The sequence below is a fragment of the Theobroma cacao genome, chromosome 10 (assembly GCF_000208745.1).
Source record: "Theobroma cacao cultivar B97-61/B2 chromosome 10, Criollo_cocoa_genome_V2, whole genome shotgun sequence".
In the NCBI taxonomy this organism is placed as follows: domain Eukaryota; kingdom Viridiplantae; phylum Streptophyta; class Magnoliopsida; order Malvales; family Malvaceae; genus Theobroma; species Theobroma cacao.
In genome coordinates, this window is record NC_030859.1 from 2337408 (window position 1) to 2360220 (window position 22813).

General features: G+C 32.6%; 4 protein-coding genes across 6 annotated transcripts; 1 reads left to right on the forward strand and 3 right to left on the reverse strand.

Annotated features, from left to right (window-relative positions):
* LOC18586139 (cellular nucleic acid-binding protein) lies at nt 2350-4522 on the reverse strand. Of its 2 annotated transcripts, XM_007009349.2 has the most exons (5): nt 4387-4522; nt 4104-4246; nt 3190-3282; nt 2525-3037; nt 2350-2420 (listed from the first exon to the last, which is right to left on the reverse strand). In XM_007009349.2, the coding sequence occupies exons 2-5, from the start codon at nt 4208-4210 to the stop codon at nt 2417-2419; spliced, it is 717 nt and encodes a 238-aa protein (XP_007009411.2). In that variant the 5' UTR covers nt 4211-4246; nt 4387-4522; the 3' UTR covers nt 2350-2416. The 2 variants fall into 2 exon arrangements, with proteins under 2 accessions (XP_007009411.2, XP_017984108.1); XM_018128619.1 differs by having other exon boundaries at nt 2394-3037.
* Nucleotides 5623-7827, reverse strand: LOC108663822 (actin-depolymerizing factor 2-like). Its single transcript, XM_018129553.1, has 3 exons — nt 7602-7827; nt 6152-6417; nt 5623-6039 (listed from the first exon to the last, which is right to left on the reverse strand). The coding sequence occupies exons 1-3, from the start codon at nt 7602-7604 to the stop codon at nt 5889-5891; spliced, it is 420 nt and encodes a 139-aa protein (XP_017985042.1). The 5' UTR covers nt 7605-7827; the 3' UTR covers nt 5623-5888.
* Nucleotides 9338-12141, reverse strand: LOC18586140 (transcription factor bHLH114). The gene is made up of 10 exons (XM_018129552.1): nt 11934-12141; nt 11651-11815; nt 11512-11569; nt 10841-10956; nt 10552-10640; nt 10247-10429; nt 10055-10138; nt 9866-9931; nt 9726-9782; nt 9338-9636 (listed from the first exon to the last, which is right to left on the reverse strand). Exons 2-10 carry the CDS (start codon nt 11697-11699, stop codon nt 9493-9495), a joined length of 846 nt encoding a protein of 281 aa, XP_017985041.1. The 5' UTR covers nt 11700-11815; nt 11934-12141; the 3' UTR covers nt 9338-9492.
* Nucleotides 18346-22812, forward strand: LOC18586141 (ras-related protein RABE1c). 2 transcript variants are annotated; one of them, XM_018129480.1, is made up of 9 exons: nt 18346-18464; nt 18571-18713; nt 20182-20254; nt 20722-20822; nt 21316-21381; nt 21654-21751; nt 22041-22103; nt 22193-22285; nt 22437-22812. In XM_018129480.1, the coding sequence occupies exons 2-9, from the start codon at nt 18641-18643 to the stop codon at nt 22518-22520; spliced, it is 651 nt and encodes a 216-aa protein (XP_017984969.1). In that variant the 5' UTR covers nt 18346-18464; nt 18571-18640; the 3' UTR covers nt 22521-22812. The 2 variants fall into 2 exon arrangements, with proteins under 2 accessions (XP_017984969.1, XP_017984970.1); XM_018129481.1 differs by having other exon boundaries at nt 18359-18468.

Sequence of the window (22813 nt, forward strand, 5' to 3'; positions counted from 1 at the left end):
GTTGCATGCATTATAAGGCCCTGTAGTGGCGGGCCATACGTGGCATGGTTTTGTTGGTTCTTGTATTTCATTTACTTATTACACTAGTCATTATATAATATATATACATATTAAATTTTTTTTCACAAATATTATATTTTATTTTTCAGGTACATATAAATTTTCTTATGTGTCATCTATTCACCACTTGAATTTCAAATTCTTTTATATTTTTAATATTGCAATTTTACTTACAACTAGTAAATTATATATATATATATATATTCATGTATACACTTTTGTAATTCTTATCCATATTTGCATATATATTCGGCAAACAATATGGCATTAGTGTGGAAGAAATACAAATAAATAAATAACTAAATATGTTGGATTAATTGCTCATTAGTCTTCTAACTTTTCATTATTTATGATTTAGTCCCTCAACTCTTTTTTCGACCACCACCCTAAAAAGTTTCCTATGCTAAAATTCTTCAATTTATAAATATCTCATTCTCCCACTTAGGTCGAACCTATCTCTTCAAAATCAGTTTTTAATATTTTATTTATTTATTCTATTTCTATTGTTATTTTAATATTAAAATATTATTTTTAGTTTGCACATTCTCATTCAATCTCCTATGCTTTCCCATATCATCAATGATCACAATTTTTTTTTTTTAATTTCTAATATCGTTCTAGTTTAATCAACATCCCAAGGGACGAAATGTTACAAAAAATAATTTTTTAAAAAATAAAATTGTCAAGCATAAAAATTAGATGATATTTATTCAAAAAGAAAACCATTTAAGTTTGATTTCGCTTTTGTTACTTTTTTTAAGAAAAATTGAAGCTTAAAATTAATTTTTTTAACCTTTTATATGTGCCAAAAGAAAAAAATGGATAAAAATTTAAAATTTGAGTATTTTTTTTTTGCATTAAAATATATAATTACAAAGTGAGAATTTTTTAGTAAAGAACAGAAGAACTTTTCTTGCCAATGTTTTGGTAGCAATCAACTTTGCCGTGTATAGTTTGTCCACAAACACTAAAGTCAAAAGCATTTTATCTTTTTAAGCAGTGGTTGATACTTTGATTAGTATTTTGGATGCTTTTCCTTTTGAATTTTTATTTTTTTAATTTTTTGAATAGGATTTTTCCTTTTGAATTTTTAATGTAGGATTTCACATCAAAGGATGACGTTAGGATCAATGCAAACATTTGGATAAATCAATTATATTATATATAATAATTTTTTAAAGTTAACCTTTATCAATGGAGCTAAGGTCGTGATACACGCCACATTTCAATTTTAAATTTTTTTTTATTGTTATATATAAAACTTTATATATATAATATAATTATTTTATAATTATTCTTTTAGTCCACGCTTATACAATATTAAATGGTTAATGCATTTAATAAATTTAATGGAATAGACTTAATGGTGTTAATGATTGATGTAAAGCTAATCAATTTTGAAAGCATATGAACACAATTTATACGAATTATAATAGAGATATTAAATTCAACGTTTTGATAATACATAGACGAAATTTATTATTTAAACACTATTATAAGGTTTAAGTTTTCGTAATAAAATTGTTTTCTTATTCTAAAATTACTGTTCCCTTCATCATTATTATGTTGTCTTGGTTGAGTTATTACAGAATTTAAAGACTCAAAAAAGAAAGAAAGAAAGAAAGAAAGAAAGAAAGAAAGATAAATACGTGAAGATTTTGTCTTAAAATGTTTGTTTAGTGAACCATAATTAGGATAAAAAATTAAAAAAAATTAAAAATTAAAAAAAAAACTTTAAAAGAAGTGGCTCAATGCCAACATGAACCCAGCAGCCAAGCATGGCCCGTGACAGCAGCAACGGTAGGCATGGGAAAGGAGAGGAGTTCAGTCATGAGAGCGTCGAACCCGAATGACATGAGACGAAGTTTGTCGGGGAGGAACGTGCCCATGCAAGATCATAGCCATGGGAAAAGAACTAGCCTTGAGTTATAGTAATGAGAGCTGAGGAAGAGTGAGAGCTAGGGTCAGCCAAGACTTGGCTCAGCGCTGACCTCATAGCATCGATCAGTGTAGGGTTTAGACGGTGCTGCCGTGCTGGTCTTCTCCTGCTTCTCCAAGGTGCACGTTTCTTAGTCTCTTAATTAAGATTTCTTGCCTTCTTCCTCTTTTCCATATAGGCATTAGGAGAGAAAAAGTCATAAATGAATCAAAGAACGTGCTGACTGTTTAATTATTTTATCGTATCAGATTTATAATATAATTTGTCGCCTTGATGGGCCATCATACCTTCCACTGTTTCTTTGTAAATTCTATTAGAATTATACTAGATATTGATTTCTTGGAGCCGCCTTGATGGGTAAAACCCTGTTTCTTTTCAACTTTTAGATAGAACATGGGCTAGAACAGCAATGGGGTATTACCTGAATAATAAATCAATTCAGAATCAAATTGTAACACGTCAAACCAAGGTATGCTAAAAAGTGAATCCTATCAAAACCATCGGTTAGTTAATAGTAGTTAATACCTACGTACACCAACACAGTCATACATCCTGGCTGAAGGGCACTCATAATGAAGATGACCTCTCCCATGACAGTTATTGCATATGACAATGGACACACAGTCACGGCTGATATGGCCTGGCTGGCCACAGTTGCGGCAAATAATGTTCTGGAAAGGGCTTCCCATGTCTGATGACAAACTTGACTTAGTACAGTGTCGGGCTACATGACCTGATATATTGCAAATGTTGCAAACTGGCTCATAAAGGCAGTCCCGAGCAAGGTGACCGGTTTTACGACAGTTGTTGCAAGCCTTCTCGTTAGTACAGTCAGCAGCGATGTGGCCTTGCTTGTAGCAGTTGTTGCAGAGTCTTGCATCATGAGCAGGAAGTCCGGGATTTATGCAATCACGAGCTAAGTGACCCATATTGCCACACATATGGCAAACGGGCTCATTGGGACATTGGTTGGCAAGATGCCCTGGCTCCTTACAGTTCCAACACATAGTGGTTGAGTTGCATTCAGCAGCGACGTGACTACAACAAAATAAGGAAAAGAAGCAAACAGATCAAAACTGACAATCACGGTTCAAGAAATAAGCTAAAACTTAACATGGAAGGTTATACCATTTTCTTTTTGGCTAAGTGAAAGGTTCTACATTAATTAAATGAGGATGAATTCATCTCACCCTGGAAGCCTGCAGTTGTTGCACACAGTCATATTTGGACATTCCCTTGCAAAATGTCCAGGTCGCTTACACTTATTGCACAAATAATCTTGCCTGAGAAACAAAACCAGGGTTATCAAAGACAAAAGAAAAACTTATAAGCATGCAGAAATAAACTGTCTGACAAGGGTTAGACAATGAGAAAAGCTGCAAATATTAGCCCAACCTGAGTCTCAAAAGTTTGAGCCATAAATTTTACAATAGTAAAAATGAATTGGTCTGTTTTGCAGAACAATTCAATTGATATCATCTTTAAATACTAGAATCCACCCATTTGGATAGTACCCTTTACTAGCTTGGGACTTACACCAGAGGTGAGAATACAAACGAACTAGAAACGGGGAAAACCCGGCTCCCCTGCAGCACGAATATCACATAAACAAGGTGCTCACAGTGAAATTATTTGCAGTGAAGAACTAGATAAAGTAAGAAAATTTGCAGTTTCGAGATCACTTCTCAGTAAACATCATACAACCATTATCTCTTAAAATCACTCTGTCAAATCTTTGCTTTCTCACAATGACCTGTCTTTTCCAATTGACGAATTCTTATGCATCACAGCAACAACCCCAAAGTGTTCAGCCAAGTTTAGACAGTTATCCAACTTAGGGTTCTTATTGCGGGTACCCTTCACCATCAAAACAAAGAGATCCTTGACTAAATCCTTAACCCACCAAGCAGAAATGGCTGCAGAAACCCATTTAATCTCATATCAGAGCCGATACTTTCAGCAATACCTTGCCCCGATCCTTGCATTTCAAATCCTCAACAGCTTCTTTTACCATCTTGCCTCAAAATTATGCCTAACCTAACAAATTATGGTGAAACAAGAGATTCTAAATAACCTTAAAACAATCGAAAAGGTAATTTCATACCGATGATTCCGACGGTCCCTGGAGTGAGGTGCGTCACGGTAGGAGACACGTTCGATGCTTCGGAACCTCTTGCCATGTGGCGGGCTCCTGCTTCTATTCAAACTCATTTCTTCGAACAGATTATAGAATAAAACCACCAGACTCTGGAAAAAGAACACGACGGAATTAACGTAAATTCAGATCATAAGAACAAAATGAATCCAATGTACCAAACAACAAGAAAAGGAAAAGGGCAAGACTTTATATACGTATGTATACGTATATATGGAGGAGTTTAATTTACCTGGGAAATTGAGATGTTCGAGTTTTGGGATTTCGTCAACGTTTGGAACTGTGTTGTTTTAAGGTGGAAAGAGCACGTAGCTCGAATTTTGAAAACGGCATCGTGCGTTTTTTGTTCTCGGTTTATGTTTAGGTGACGAGTAGCTCACCAGAGGGAGTTCATGGGTTAGAGTAGCATGGGCCAATGGTAAAAATCAAAGATAATTGTAATAAAAAAAATGAAAAAGAGCATGGTTTTTTAAGATTTTTTTTTAAAAAAAATATTTTTTGAGTTTTTAATCCAGATGAAGGTATTATATCCTTAAAATTATTGATCTCTGTATGAATCTCGTATTCATTTTATTATGTAAACTCTACTTACATCTTTCATGGGTTTCAATTTATTTTGTATAACATTTGGTTTTTTCTTCACTCTTTTTCTAATTAATTCTTTGTGGATAAATTTTGTTCTCAAAAAATTACATTGTTCATTTTTCTTAATAAAATTGTCAAATATCTTTAAATTTAGACAAATATGTAAAATTTTGAATTATGAATATTTTGATCATTTCATTAAATAAAATTAATACTATAATCTTTCTGTGAATTAAAACCGTAAAAAATGTAGGTAAAATTTACGTAATTTTATTTTAACAAGTGAATAAGTTTAAGTTAGTAACTTATTTTTATTGAGGAACCAAAAAAAGATTGTTGCATGAGAATTTTGCTTATTTTTTTAATAAATAATATCTCACAAAACATTTTCCACTTTTAAACTTTTCATTTCTAGGAAAGAATAATTCCACTTCTAAAAAATATGTTACGATTGCAATTCCTCAATGGAAATCACATCCCATTAGATTTTTCAGGACTCTCCATTTGAAGCTTTGAAGAAAGGATAAAATTTAGGACCCAAGAAAGATCTTTATTTCCTTGGACTGACCCAAAAGCCAACAAGCTTTCATATGAATTTAAAAGGAAAAAAAAAAAAGAAACTATTGTTAGGCATTTATCATCACCAATATATGACATCAGGCTAATAGTCTTTCTTTGGTGGCAAAGAACAATCAAAGAATACCCCTTTCATAAGAAACATTGCCTAACCTTTCCCTTCATCGTTTCAAGGCCACAAATCAGTTTGTTTTGTTCAAATGCAAGTCATAGGAGAATTATTGCACCAACAAAAAGTACTATATAATTGCTGATGTAAAATCTCTCTAATGAAGAGAGAGAAAACAGTACTATACACAATCCAACATAAAGAAAGAAGGCATGCAATATTCAAACTGCAATGAGATTGGTACCCCACAAGCCATCCTATATGAGTCAGTAAATATCACACCAAAGGGGTACTGACCCCATATGAATCCATAGATATAACAAATCAAGACAAGGACTGAAGAGTATGAACTCAGGAACAACAACCCAATATCAAAAGCAAGTTCTAAGTTCCAAATTTGCTATAGACATTACATTTAAGTGAACCAGATGGTATGAACTTCCATTGCAAAGTAGGTGATGCATTTAAGTGGTGCGGCTCTTTATGACATCAAGACCCATCTCAGTAGGATCGGTAGCTTGCAACTCTACCTGGATACCGTCCAATTCCCTCTTGAACCTGTCCTTGGAGCTGGCATAGATCATCTTGCTTCTTACCTTTGATGTATCAGGAGACCTTCACGATAAATGTTAACAGATGAGTGAAACAATTCAGCAGAGATCCATGAACGGCAAGATTGAACAGAACAGGCCAAAATCATTACAAATGCATTAACACTTCATGTTACCAGGCAATGAAAATAATTCTGCTCTTCTGACAGTTTTCTTCGGTCACAAAATCGAAGTCATAGACAGCATATCGACACTCATCAGCTGGAAGGCTAGCAGTGAAAGCCTCGTAGCTATCAGTAGGTTCACCAAGCTTTTCAACAACAACTTGCTTTTGCTTTTCCTCAATCTTGAAAACAATGAAGCGATAAGTCCTTTTAGCCTTCAGCTCTAAAAACTTCAGCTTGCAATCATCATCCACAGCCATTCCTGAAGCCGCGTTTGCCTGCAAATCATGCACAACCATCTCAACAAGTATCATGCATCAACCGAGTGAACTAAGAAAACATACTGCATATTGCCAGCGGACCACTGAATCCTCAAAAACGATACAAGCTCGAAAATCATTAAGAATCTACCTGGGGCTATTGTACCAATGAGAATCCTTACTAAGCATATTTAATGAAAACACAAATACATATTTTGGCACAAAAATAAAGCCTTTCAATTTAATTCATTGTTAAGAGAGGGTGTAACTTGTAAGCGAATGCACTTTCCCAATAGCTTAACAACTGGATACATCACCCACCAAAAGGAAAAGATTCTCAGACTGTAGAGTTTACACCCACTTCTTCAACTGGAAAGGCCCATTTTCATATTTATCCCACTTTATCAAACAATTAAACAAATTGAAGAATGAAAGCATTAACAACCAGATAATGCTAAAAAGTTCAAAATAACCTTCCATCCCTCAAGACCAATTCCCACCAGACACAACCCATTAACATTACCAAGTTCATGAATTTATTCCTTTTATTCTGAATTGCTTTGCCTAAAGTGCCTACATTATTCCTTCCATTTTCTCAAGCTCATCATTCACATATCCTCTATTTTTTTGGGATAATTAAAATTTCCCCTAATCCTAACTGTAGTCAATAAATTCAAATAGGACTTTTTTTTAGCGAATTAGTCCCAATTAGAATCAACAGCCTAATATCGACCACGTTTTGATGCCATTATCATGGAAAGGTAGATGGGCCTAAAAAAAATTAAAATAACTTTCATGTGCCATAAAATTTACACCTTTCAAAATAAAATAAAATTCCCTAAAATTTGAAATAAAAATATTTTAATTTCTATATAAAATAAATAAAACTGCGAAATGAAGTAAACCGCAGGAGGATAACAAAATCAACGCTTGAAAATCAGACACGCAATCACAATCGACGAAACGGTCAGATGTGAAGATCGAATCGAACATCGAAATCAGATCGGGGGAACTAAACAGGACCTAATCAAACCCTAAATTGGAGTAGTGTTGCACCTAATTTTATGGGGGTGGGGGAACAAATTCTTCAGATCGAAAATTAAAAAAAATTGTATCAAATAAAAATAAAAAAGAAATTCAAATTTGAATGTTTAGAGGTTAGGAGATAGAGAGAGTGGAGTAAACAGGAGATGAGTGTTTACCATTTTTTCCCGAGAAAGCGAAGAAAAGAGCGAGAAAAGGCCGAGAAAATCTAGGGCTTCTTCAGAAAAAAAGAGAGAGAGAAAGGGAAGGAGAAATGTGTAGATAAATTTTTTTTCTCTATTTTTTGGGTTGGCGATGACTGCCTGAAAATGCCCACCCAGTCTTTTACTTTTATTGTTCTTTTTTCACCTTTTTTCCTTGCTTTCACGTTTTTCCTTAGGTGCGTGTGGAGTGAATTAGACTATGGTCACTGTGACGGTTCCAGGGAGACGGCTTACATGCTGCCACGTATAATTTTGTGTGGGCAAGCGTGCCATGTTGTGGCACGGTGACGGTATATTTTTTCAGATAAGAAGTTTGACGTTACAATGCGGTGTCGTATGAGCTTTAAACCAACGAAGGACCACGGTCCCCTGAGCATGTCGTGAATTTCCAGTCGACACAATTGAATTATTTAAATATTCACATCATTTCACTTGTGAAATGTTTTTTATAAGGTAAAAACTGTTAACGAGATCGAAGCAAGTAATATCTTATAAGTTAATCTATCCTGTGATCATGACAGTCGGTTCACAATTATTATATTAAATAATAAATTTCATATCAATTATATATTAATGTATTTTTATAAATAAATTAGTGTGAATCCTGATACAATACTTTGACATCTTTCGACAAAACGTCAAAAGACATTACCATATCTTCACCATCATAATAGCAATTCCATAGCAACTAAAACAATTTTAATTCCATCAAAATCCCCTTGTTAGTTTTGAAGGAAATATTCATGATCTAAGTATTCGATCAGGACTAGTACTTGGATAATAAGCCGACAAGCCACCCGTTGAACCAGAGGCCTCTGGTCGGAATTTGATCTGAAATTGGTCGGAAATGTTATAACATTCCGTCAGAATTCGTCAGTTATTTCGTAACGAGGGTGACAATGGAAATGGACCACTAGGAGATGATGCTAACCCTCTTCCAGCATAGTAAACATTTTTAACCATAAGCACGAAGAAATCCAGGATCTCTTCCAGCATAGTAAACATTTTCAACCATAAGCACGAAGAAATCCAGGATTGGGGAATCGAGTGACTTGAATGCGAGTGTATAAAATTTGAATCACTGAGCAATTTGAACACGTGCACCTCAATTGTCTAAGAGATGGTAACTTGGTGATGACTTCAAGCAGGATTTCTTATTAGTCAACATAGTCATTCCCCTTCTATTATATTATTTTCGAGAAATAATTATTTATAAAAAATTGAAATATCTGTTACCGATTTTTTTAAAATTAATTATTTCGTTGAATTGAAATAACATTATATAAAACAAACCTACCTTCATTTTTCTCTTCCTTTCTCTCTACTCATCCACCTCTCTCAGCTTCCTTCGCCATCACAAGACGACTGAGGGTGGCGACGACTGACCGACACCACCATGATCAGATTTATTTATGTTGAATAGCTATTTTGCAGTTTACCCACCAAATATTTTACTTGGATTTTTGTTTTTTTAGCCAAAAGCCCTTTGAAACAGTCATTTTCCTTTCTATGGTTGTATTGTTTAGCTGATTTTTAGTTATAAAATTATTGTGTAAGAGGGAAAAAAAAAGCAAATAGCATGTAAAAATTAAGAAAATTTTTGTTATTTCACTTGTAAAATGTACCATGAGCCTCATTTCTTCTCTTCCTCTAGGGATGGAACATCATAGGAGAATATTAAAAAATATATATATAAGAAAATGAATCTAGTTCTCAATAATTAATAAATGCTGCTCTGATTATTCATTCAACATCATAACTAGGAAAGCCAAATGTATCTATTTTTTTCTTCCTATATAGTATAATGGGGATTAAAATATGACAAAGCTTTTGCATTATGGTAGCATTAGAATTTTCTAGGGATGATTGTTTTCCTTGATATAGAATCACTATCAACCTTCTGGTCTTCTTTTGTCACTTTCTGGGTGAATGAAATGGGAACCAAGCAAAGCCCTCTGTTTCTTAGGTCTTGTTGCTTCTTTCCAATTTCCTGTTGGCAATGCAAAGAGTTAAGACAAATTACAAGGAAACTGGAAAATGGCTATGTCTAGGGTGTTGGTTAATACCCATGGTATTTACCTGTGGGTGGATAGCCCTGAGACTGTTATATGAGCTGCTCAGCATCTGAAACAAATTCTATGGGGAAAGTGGGAAAGATATTAGAGAAAGTTTTAAATGACTGTTTACTGATTTGGATAGGTGAGGAGTTTAATAGATACCTGAATTTGTTCTTGGAGAAGTTTGATGTAAAGAGAAGCCTCTTGAAGGACTGAAGCAGTGTCAGTCTGCAATGAATTTATTTGCCAAAAGACAAAGATTTTATTAGTTTTATTGTGGGAATTGACATTGGATCAATAATATTACATTAACCAAATAAAATATGTTCTTTTGAAGTACTTAAAACTGACCTTTCCATAGGGGGAAACCAACTTTTGAAGAGCTGTGATCTTGTCACTTAGCTTTTGGCTTCTCCTAACTGCAGGCATATGCATCTGCAAAGGAAAAAAAGGAGGAAAAACTTGAAACTTGATTTTGCTTCTCAGGTTCTTATGTAGCAAACTGTTATTTACTTTTTCATTAGAAAGCTGCAAGTTCCATACCCTGCACTGTTTGATTTCAGTTACTGCTTCAGTAATTTGACGAGATTGCTGTTGTTCAAAGGAGGGTAATCTCTTTCTCTTGTTCTTCTTCTTCCACTCATTCAAAGCACTAGTTCCATTCAATGGCATTTGGTCATTAACCACAATTGGTCGTTTTCTTCCATTTTGCAACTTCTGAATGTCCTGAGAATTGAAAAACCATAGAAGGTCTTAGGTGGATTGCTATGGCTGTAATAAAGATTGTGGTAGCATAACTCTCCTTAATCTGATAGTCTAAACGTTAATGGGAGCCAGATTTTACATACCTGTTCAAATTGTGGAAGTGCTAGCTTGCTGGTAAGTGATATAGACTGCTGGAAATTGTTGTCACAGTTGGAGCTGCCAGACTGATAATCTAACACCAAACAAAAGGTATTTTTTACTATTTTTCGATTACTTATGCAAGTAAAAATCATGTATGAACTAAGCAGAAGATGTGTCACAGGGATGTTCACAGATAGCAGAAATGGAAAGGGAGGGATGTTAGGCTGAGAATTAGAAAAAGTCAGAAATTCCTAGAATTGGTAAAAAGTGTGATAGAGATATTAACCAAACCTTGTAGGTCAGAGTTAAAATGGGATTGGTAAGGAATAACAAAGGCCCCATCTCTTAGCTGGGTGTCATTGTTGAATATTTTGGATTCCATAGAAAAGCCACCGCCGTGGACATTTCTGCATGAGAACGTACAAAAGGAAAACACATTATCATCCTATTTAATTTGGATTTTTCCAACATATAAGTTCTTGACCTGCAAGAAAAATATTTGATTTGGTTGATTCCTATCAATAATATTCCTCTCACAACTAAAGATAGCCATTCATGAATCAAGTTCCTGACAAAAGGAGTGGTATCCCTCATGTACTTTCTGAGTCTTGATATTGAATGGTTCATTGAATTTGAGCTAAGTTCAGGCATAGAAAAGAAAAAAGGAAAATTGTAAAACAATTACATATTCTTGCTTTGAATCAGATTTCAAGTCGAGGGTTTCCATTAAAGACGAGGCAAAGCAAAAGTCTAAGCTGTCCTTATTCAAAATTTCTACAGTAATCAGTCTTCTAATATATCTTCTAATTCTGTTTCTCCGTCTATGGAATTGACTAAGCTTACGTGATGTAAATGATTCCCTTTTATCTCATCCTTTGCATCTATTAATTAATATGAATTAGATCAAGGTAATGCTTGGTATTATGCAAAGTACTATTCATTGTTTAAGACAGAACATATACCCTTTGCTTTCCATCTGCATAAGGACATCCAGATATGGCATCTGCACTTCATTGTTTCCTGAAACAAAAAAAAAAATTGAGTGCAGATAAATTTAGACTCTCAGGGGACTATTTGCATAGGCTTGAAAATGATGATTACCAATGATGTAGAACTGGGAGGACACTGGGGGAAGAAGAGCATTCCTCATATCTAGAACAAACTGATCAGGTTACTCTGCAGAGATATTATGTCCTCAGCCTTTTCCAATGCTCAAAGATCAGAATCTGGACACTCAGAAGCCTTTTCAAGCTTGAGTCCAAAAGCCTATTCATAGCAGAGTTCAGAAATGAAAGCAGGCCAAAAGAGCAAGCATCATGCTTAAAAATCATGACAAAATGATCTATGCTTAACAACAGAAAATGGAGATAGATTAGTCTCTCACCTCTGATCCGAACCTGATGCTAATGACCCTGTGGAGAGCAAATGAATGAAGGGTTAAACTCTTTGGTTTGTAGCAAATGAAGGAGGGGATTAAATTCAAAGCTATATAGCAAGATTTTCTCAAGGGCTTTCTTTTGAGTGTAGGAACAGTTCTTTTCCTTTCAGAGAGAGAAGGGAGGTCACAGGTTATTTATTGCATGGAAAAATAATATGAAATGTCTATAAGGTGACTCATCAAAGAACCTTCGTACATATATAAGTAGGAGGGCGGTTCAATGCTGGCAAATTATCAGTTTAATTTCGCTTTCAAGTTAAAGTTTTGACTTGATTTGATTAATGGGAAATTGATTAATTATTATAATTATCAATTAAATTATTGAAAAAAATTGTTTAGTCAAAACTTAAACCTTGTCGAAATCAACTCAGATACAAACTAAGTTGTGTAGTCATGGCTAGTTGTGGAATAAGCTCTGACTCATATAGTCATGTACATGCTTTCAATAGTGCAGTAATTATAACCAAAACTAGCTGTAATATTTACTTTATGGTTTAATAATATAAATTTTTTAAATGAATAATCGGAAAAAAATAAATAGTAGTCCGTTTAATAATGATCGAGTTGAATTGCTTCTTCGTTCGAATTAAAAAATAGTATGATACCATATTCTAAGTTGTTGAAAGAAATTAATAATGCAAGACAAAAGTTGTTGTTTGAAAGGGTATTTCAAAAAGGAACATAAGGAATTGAGTCAAGCCATCAAGCAAACTGGTTAACTTAGTTCCCCATCCCTATCATTTGCTTAAAATGGTGGAATCATGTACATGTATTGCTCTTTTGGACAGCATAATTCATCTTATATTTAATATATCATACACCCTTTTGCTTAAATTAGGGACATTGAATGAATTTCATGCTTACTTTGAGACTTAATACTTTATACCCAAATATGGAAAAAGGGTTTTTTTTTTTTTAATTTTGGGGTAAGTAAGAAAATTGACACCGAGTTGAACTCAACTCAGTGAACTATGATTTTGTAAATAATGAAAAGTAAATTAAAAATTATGGGTCATACCCTTCTTTTTGTCTTCCCTATGTGGTCCTTTTAGGTTGTCTAAAGCAACTCAATTTGTAGCTGAAAATGCTATAAATTAATTATATGCATATGGTCATCTTAGTTTCTACAAGGGGTTTTGAAAGGGATTAACATAATATTGTCAAATTTTTTTATATAATATATAGTTTATTCAAATAGTATAAAACATTTGATCAAGTAAGACTTGAAAGTCAACTATCAAGTTTCTGTTTGTCTCCTATATGTATCTACATTTATTTTTGTATATTCATCATGAAACCTACCTAAATCACAATTTCGATTTTTTTAATGATCCTGAATCGTAGTTTTAAAACTATTATCAAATTATATTTTAAAATTTAATTTAATGATAAATTTACGAGTCTTTTAATTTAAATAACAGGTTCCAATCCGTTTTGCCGACGGAAAAAAAGTGTTGTTACCTTAAAATCTTTACCTAATCTAATGTAAAATATTACTAGTAATATATAATTGTAGAATAGAAGTCAACTTGTCTTGAGTTTAAACGACATTAGTCCTAAATTCTAATTTGTTGACAAGTGGATTCCCTAGGATAGTTGGGGATTTTTCATCAATTTAATTTACAACCATCTATATTTAATTAATGGCCAAATAATTAGGTTAATTTAATCTATTGCAGCATCTCTTTAGCTTAGACTCGGTTGATTTGTTGTTTATGTATAAACAAAAAATATATAAAAAAATTCGAAATCTAATGGACGGTGAAAATCTAACGGGAGAGATATATTTCTTATTATGTAATAGTAACCCAAAATCATATGTTAAAAAAATCGAAATTGATTTCTTTAAAAAGAAAAAAAGAAAAAGGGTTTTTCATAACTTTAAGTTTTTGGATGTATTGAAAGAATAGAATCAAAGCACAAGAGGGAATTTATATGGAGATAGGATGTAAAAGGTCGCATGTATTCATGCATGGTTGATACTGCAAACACCGTCGTAGTTAAAGCAATGACGGTTGTTGCTTCTTAGTTTTTAATTTTTTATATTATTATATATATAAAATTTGAGATATATAATATGATTATTTTTATAATTACCTTTTAGTCACTTTTTATATAAAATTTTAAATTCTATAAATAAGAAGACGGATATAAGTGTTATTGGATAAGATTTAACATAACTAATAAAATTTCAAAATCAAAGAAGATGGTCAGGTAGATCTTGTAATCTCTCTAATATGTTGGACCTTAAATAATGTTTATCCTATGGTTTATGGCATGGTCAAATAAAAGAATAAGAGTGAATAAATCTCCAATAATTGATTGTTAGAATAATTAATGGGTTTTTATATTACATCTTGCCAAGTCAAAATCTATATCAGTAAATTTTCTTTTGATCTAGATGCAGTCCATGAAGTTAGAATAATTGTAAATATATATTTGGTGATGTTTTTACTTAAAGAATCAATGAGCTGCATGCAGGCCAAGGTACATGATTTGTGGTCAATTTATAAATATTTTTACTGTTATCAAAACATCAAATTAACATTACATTATAATTTTATTGCACTTCATTTGTCAAAAAAAACTTTGGGTTAATTAAATTAGCTAATTATCTAACACCTAGGCTTGAGTTTGTTAAATTTCTCCTCATGAAGGTGATTGTTATAGAATTAGCTTCGTGGTTTCGTTTTTATTTCGAACAGAAAGTTGCATATGAGTATTCAGAAAAAATAAAGAGTCGGGGCATCGTAAGTGTTTATTTTCCTTTACGAGTAAAGATGGAATTGTTCACAAAAAGCAGAGTTAAAGGTTGCTGATTAATGACCATGGAAATGCCAAATTACACAACTGAATTTGTCTCAGTCCAAGGATTTCCCCAAGAATAGTTCTATCATATTTCTGAATCAGCCATTAGAAGCTGTAGAATCATATCCTGACTTGGAACCCTGTTAGGCACAAACTTGACCAGGAACCCCAAGAACGGAATTGCCCATCAACTGTTGGGTATATATGGTATGAAGCTGTTGGGGTTAAATGTAGCATCATAAGTACTTAATTTTCTTTATTTAAATGGTAATTAGCATTATCCTGCTGATTAAGGATGTCTTAATTCCATGTAATCAAACAGGAAATAATATACATATATATATTGTAAAGAGAAACTACTGAGAAAGCTGCAAGAAAGATCCTTACATTAATAAGATGGCTTAAGCATAATAATTAATATTACAAACCATAACATAAATTCTAAAATACTTCATTAAACTAATATTTGCCAAAGGTTCATGGTTGCCCTAATGGTGAAACAAAGGAAACCATCATGACTTAACCTTGAAGAAGAATCAATCCCTCCTCCATAATTTCCCCTTCACTATATTGTCCCTTGTCACTGCTGCAGCTGCATGCTTCCACCCTCATCACCATTTGCCTCCATTGGAGAAAGCAGAAGAGGAAGAGGAAGAAGAAGCCAGCAGAAGGCAAAGCCAAAGCTAAGGGGGGGGGGGGGGGGGAATTGAAAAATATGGAAGAGAAGAGTTTCCTCAGAGAGGCCTTTCATGGGTGAGCAGTTGTTTGCTTTTCAACGGAGTAAAGATGGGTGGGGAGAGGATCTTCTCAGCATATACTTTAAAGCATAGATTTTTTCTCTTTTTCTTTTTTGCCCCCGCCCTCTCTCTCTTTGCTGATGTTTTCTTTTTCATTTCACTTTTTTGTTTGTTGGTAGCTGTTGTTGTCGTGGAATCTGCCTAAGGTTTTTTCCATGGCTCTAGTGCGTTTCTTCTTCTCTCCAACTTGTCCTTTTCTTGTTTCTCTGATTTTCCCTACAACTCAAAACATCAACACTGTTAGGCGTCGAGAACTATATATGAAATGACCAGAGACGACTTAATAAGTTTCAAAACTATAAAGTCAAATATTCAACGAGATCTTTTTTTATTAAAATTAAAAAAATTATTAAATATTTATTTTTTTAATTTTTTAAAATGTAATTTTTTTATTTTTTAAATAATTAATACAAAATCAACAATTAAAATTTTTAATTCAAATAAATCAACTATCACATAAAATAAAGATAATATAATAATATAATATAAATAAAAAATTAAAATAAAAAAATATATAAATATTAAAATAATAGTACTTAATTGTTGAATGCTTATTGTAAACCGCAAATGAGATTCACGGCTTTATAAAGATGATAATATAATGGACTTTTTGTGTATTTTTTGGAAGAAAATTAAAGTTAAAGGAAGAAGGAAGAAAGAGCAAATGAGAAAAGAATAATTTAAAAATAGATATTATACATTGAAAAAGAAATAATTGATTTTATATATAGGAGAAAAATAGTTGTTAGAAATTATTAAATATGTTGATTGATAATAAGAGAAATAAGTGAGAAAAAAATAATTATTAGAGATAATTAAATACACATGACTGTTAGTTGATTAAAAATAATATAATATTTTAGAAATTAAAAAGTACTAAATAACTAAAATTTATTAGACACATAATTAAAAAAGTGAAAAAATAGATTATTTTATTAATTATTTTTTATTTTTATGTATTTTTAATTTTTATATATTTTTAATATAATAAATTATGTTATAAAATTATAAGATCTTCTCAAATTAGGGGCCTAAAGCCCTAGCTTGGGTGGTTTTACCCAAGAGCCGACTCTGGAAATGGTGTTGTTTATGAGTTCACTTTTTTATGCACACATGCATGTGTGCGTGTTCAGATCCTACATCAATAAAAAATCAAATAAATTTTGAATTTATAAATAATTTTTTTTCTATTTAATAAGTATATTTTTTAGATTAAAAATGAGCACTCGTGATACGTACACATACATGTACATTAGTCTTATGTTAATATTTATCATGTGAAAATGTTAAAAAAGAGTAAAATTTTGTAGAATGAGTTGTAGTTACAAAATTTGGATTCTCAAAATTGAAGCAGAAATTTTTAAAAGTAAAATTTGATTACAAAAGGAAATGATTATTACATATATAGTTTTTTAATACTCATATAGGTGACCTAGAACACAACAATCATTCTTGTTTTGCTCTATGTGTATAACCATTTGTCTGCCACATTCATTGGTCTCCCAATTATACCACAAAGCATGTACATAACCCATATGCCTATGCATATAATTTAATACATAATAGACAGAAAAAAAAAATCCCAAAAATATTGCACCACAAACAGAAAAAGAAATTCCCCAAAGAACAAAAAGGAGAAAGAAATTTTTTATTTTTTTTTCAAGTTTCTTTGCATTTATTAAAAAATAAATGTTAAATGCTAAAAATAATAAAATAATAAAATTTACCTGAATGACATTTTATGTCATTGTTGGTAGGTGAGGAGGGGACAAGTTTATGTGGCCATTCTTTAGAGTTGATCACATGCAATGGGTGACCCAAAAAGGAGCCTATTTGATGATTGAATCATTAATATTTCCTCAAGGATTTAAAAGGCCCATTGCATTTTAAAAATCAAAGTTTCAAGCCCCTTTTCTAGTCCTTGAGTCTAAGATTAATTTGCATAAAATAGTTTTTTAAGGAAGAAGATTATATAAAAGTAATTTTTTCAAGAGATGATGTTAAACTTTTTTTATTTGAAAAAATTTAAATAAAATTTTATTATTTTATTGTATTTAATAATTTTTTGGATATTTATTTTAAGTCAAATAAATTTTTATAATTAACTGTTAATGAATTATCGTTAATAAAATGTGGTACCGACTTAAAGAGTGAAAATGTATCGTGGTCCTATTATTATATAACATTAATATATCATATTATCATTTATTATGACATGTTAATATACTGTATCAGTATTATATGATATAAAATGACAAGTGATTGTAATGCTATAAAACAAAAGTTGCTTTTGATTAATGATAGTTAATTAATAATTAATTATAAAAATTTATTTAATTTAAAATAAAAATAAAATAGTTTAATTAAATATAATAAAAAATAAAAATTTATTTTAATATTTTTAACTAATTCAAATAACTAAAAATTTAAATGTGATGTATTTTCTCAATTTTATAAAAATTTGAGAAAAAAAGAACTAATAAAATATAATTAATTTTTAATATAATTTTAATTTGGTAATAGTTTTTAATATTCATTTTTTGTTTATTTTTAATAACATATTTTTTCAAATGGTTAATTTAATTTTTTTATTTAGATATTAGCTTTGAAGAAATTGCTAAATTGGTCAATGAATTATATTTTAACGGAAATAATAATGGAAAAAGGGCAAAAAAAAACCTTAAATAAAGAATTTTTTTTTGGTAGAAGAAAGAATCTCGTAAGGCCAAGCCTATTAAACCAAACGCTTCCAACCAATCACATTGCAGGAACTGAACCGTGATACGTATCAAAACGCGAAGGAAAAGAAAAGGAAAAATCCCAAATTCGTTGGACACTCTCTCCCTCCCATGTGCTTGCTACCCTCTGCGTCGTAGGTTCTCTCTCTTTTCCTTGTTCCCAATTTGATCTGATTCTTATATATATATATGGATTTTATTTTGGAAATGAATGTTACGTTCTTTTTTTTGTTAATGCAGATAAGTAAGAGAAAAAGATTAGATTTTTGTTTTTAAAATTGGGAATTTTGTGTGTGGTTTTTGAGGATCCATGGCTGCACCACCAGTAAGAGCTCGGGCTGATTATGATTACCTCATTAAGCTTCTTTTGATTGGTGATAGTGGTAATGTTTTTTTCTCCTTTTTATCTTTGGGGTAAAAGTAACAACATTTGTTATTATCTAATTGAAAATAAAACATGGGTACTCAAAAATTTTTAATCTTTTGTTATTTTCTGATGGTTTTGATTTAATGGGTGTTTAGGATTTTATTCTGAAAGAGACTAGATACCATATGAGTTTTGGGTATGAGATGTTATGGCCTTGAATTTAGATTTTTTTTTTTTTGGTTTCTTTTGAGGTTTTTCTTTGGTTTTGAAGAAGTGGGTTTTGTTCAATTTTGGTCATATTAAATGCTACATTTTCATGACAAACATTAGACATATTTGTGAATTTAGATTGGGATCATGATGGAGGAGGCTTTGTTTGATTGTACCATATAAAGTGTTATATATTGGGTTAGCGGGGTCTGTTTTTTTGCATTATGATTGATAAAGAGTGAAGTTTGGATGAGTAATTTTATGCAAGTTCGCACCCGGGCTATATCCTATGTTAAGTGAATACAATTTTTGATCATGGGGCTGTTTTAGAATTCTATAGCCAATGTTTGGTTGGAAAGTGTTATACACTTGCAGAAATGGTAATTAGTCAGACTCTATTGATACATCCCATTCAGGAGCTTTGGTGGGGGATAAAAGTTAGGGACTCCTTTTTGTTGATTTTCTTAATCATACAGCCTGTGAAATAGAAAACTTGACGCTGAGACTTTTATATGGATTATTTGTCATGCTGTGTTATATAAAACTTGATGCTGCATGGAAGCTTTGGAACTTGATCTGATGCAGGTTGGGAATAGAATTGTTTTTGTTATACCCACAAATTTATGTTGATTTCACATAAAGAGGCTTGCTGTGTGCGGCGGGGCTCACAAGTCAAGATAATAACTCTGTAAGCTTGTGCTGGGCCTTGAATTTAGCATATGCTTTAAATAAGCTGCAGAACTGACCAGTAGCCAAGCGAACTTGAATAGCCTTCAGCGCATTAGCTCATTTGTACCTCTGGTTTGGAGTAGTTCGTTAAAGACCTTGGTAATATCATGGATGCTAACCTGTATTGAACAGCATGGTGGCAGAACTCACCATGTGGCAGATAGTAATAGTAGGCTTTCTTGTTCATATTTGCAACTACACCTGCTACCCCCAATCTCCCATACTTTCCTCACGCTCCCATACTTCATTGACCCTGCATTTTTTGCATTAAAAGCTACTTTTCCATCTGAAGTCATTTTTAAGGTAAAACTTCAAATAGTTTAAATATGAATTTCAGAGTTTCCTCTGGCTTTATTGTTGGTGCAGCATAGCTGCTTCTTTTGGCTCTTCATATTTCCCTACTTCTATTTAATGCGTGGCCTCATATGAACCCATGGCAAATGGCTTTATCAATTCCAACATCATAGGCCCATAACGTGCTAGGTTTTGGGTACTCAAGCTTTGTTTTTTTATGACTATGTAATTTTCTTATTGAATTTATGCAGGTGTGGGGAAGAGTTGTCTGCTTTTACGCTTTTCTGATGGTTCCTTTACTACTAGTTTCATTACGACTATTGGGTTTGTATTTCTGGCAACACTTCAAATATTATATGGTAAAATTATTTTGCAGTACTTGCATTGCACAAATGTGACTGCCAAGAGGAGCACTTAAGGTGTAGCATTAGGGAGGCTAAATTACGTGACTTACAGGAGAAAATTGAGGATGATTTCATCACTAGTTTCACTTCCAATGAAACCACAACTTGACAGGGATGGAGAGTTAACAGAACCATGATCGTACTTATTCATTTCTCTGTCTTAGACAATCCCTTGGTATTCAATTTGAATGTTTGTACATGCTCCTCCATAGGGGGCTTTAAGAACTACTTATGGCAAGGGTCCTTAACACTTCCGCTCGTCCACTTACTTTTCTGCCTTATTTAGTGGTTGAGGGATCTACTTATCATATTCTCTAAGATTTAGAAGTTTGATTTAAAACTTGGTTGAACATTATTTCTTATCAACTATTCTATTTTCCTTGACAGCATTGATTTTAAGATAAGAACCATTGAGCTTGATGGTAAGAGGATCAAATTGCAAATCTGGGATACAGCTGGTCAAGAGCGATTTCGAACTATTACAACAGGTTGGTGTTTAATCTTGTGCAAGTTGGATTTTTTTTCTTCTTTTTGTTTTAGATGTTTTTAAAGAGATAGATGTTTTCATAGATGCTTCCATCCTTATTTTCATTGGGTTAAGAGCGGATGAATGTTAAATATAGCATCATCAATTTGGGTATAGCTTGGAAACTTTAAATTTAGCTAGCTGTTTATCCCTAATTATGTCATAGTGAAGTTGTATATAGTAGATAATGAAAAATTCTGAAACATGAAGCAGATTGCTTATTTGAGAAAAGCAGGAATATAAAAATTAACTCTGATGCGATTATTTAAGCAGCTTTAATGATAAGGTTCCATCTTACTAAATTCTTTCTTAGAACTTAACAGTTGTTTTTGGTCGTTTTATTTGTTTGGCCACTAGTGTTTTGAATGGAGGATTTTGAGTGAGCATTATTTTAAGATTATAGTGTGTAGTATATTTTGATGCTTGACTTTGCTGATGCATTTATGCTCCTGCAGCTTACTATCGTGGAGCCATGGGGATTTTGCTGGTTTATGATGTTACAGATGAGTCATCTTTCAACAGTAATTTCCCAACTCTCTTAATTTTGTTTTTGGCATATTGTAAAGTTATAATTTAGATGGTTTGATATGCTTTTATTGTTGGATGATTTCATTCATTTCTATGCTTGTGTCCTTGATTGGGTTAGCCAATTAAGTTAGTTTATAGTTGATCCTCCTCATCCCTGATTTTGTTGGGGTGGATGGCTGAGGATCTATCTCTGTTGGAATGGAGTTTCTTGATGTGGATCTCATCTCTTACGAGTCTTATAGAGCTAGCTTCTGTTCTTGTACAGATATTAGGAACTGGATTCGCAATATTGAACAACATGCTTCAGACAATGTCAACAAGATACTGGTTGGGAACAAGGCTGACATGGATGAGAGCAAAAGGGTAACCTTTTCCCTTTTGATTATTTGTAGAAATGCTTATCTTTTTATTTTGGTGGGTTAGATTTTGGGTTCATTGAGTGGGGATGCAACCCCTCCTCTGTTGAATGACTTGTGTTACTGACTTTGCTTCTTGTAGTCCTTGTGCACTCTTTAAGTGTGAGAAAAAAGATGAGTTGTGGTTGAATCTGTAATTTTTATTCCTAAAAGGCTAGGTCTCCTTTATCCTCACACATATGCATGCAAGACGGACACATTTCTCCCCTAATAATTGACAATGATCTTTTTTTCAGGCTGTGCCCACCTCCAAGGGTCAAGCTCTTGCTGATGAGTATGGTATCAAGTTCTTTGAAACTGTAAGTTGCACGTTTGCTGCTGAGTGGATCTTTTCTGTTGTTATGCTGTCAACTATTTTTGGCTAATAGCAAAATAATGTATTCTGCAGAGTGCAAAGACAAATTTGAATGTGGAGGAGGTTTTCTTTTCGATAGCTCGTGACATTAAGCAAAGGCTTGCAGAATCTGATAATAGGGCTGAGGTACTCTCTCTTCTATGGAACTTTTATTTTTTCTTTATTCACTTTGAGTAACTATGTCAATGGCACCTTGATCGGGAATATAGTTTTTAAACCCTTACCCTGCTACTCGGTTGAAATGATGGATGCCTTGTCTCTTTGTTTGTGGTTACAGCCCACGACGCTCAAAATTAACCAGCAAGACCCTGCAGCAAGTAGTGGTCAAGCTGCCCAAAAGTCAACTTGCTGTGGCTCGTAAACTGAATAAAAAGAAAAAACGCAGATTCAGGATGGAGGATTCAGCTCTTGGCAGTCACTCAAATGTAAAACTAATTGTGATGACATTATGGTGGTTTCATGTATTTATCTCTGTTATTTTTTTCTTTCCAACTACCAGGCTTAGCTTGTTAAAGATAAAGGCAGTTCCTTTTTTCACTTAAAAGTTGTGGAATTTTATAACATGGCATGTGTCTTTCTGCTTCTTGAACTGAAAGTGACCCCTATTATGTATTGATCTTGATGTAGATAGACAATCTGAATTCAAGCTTGTTT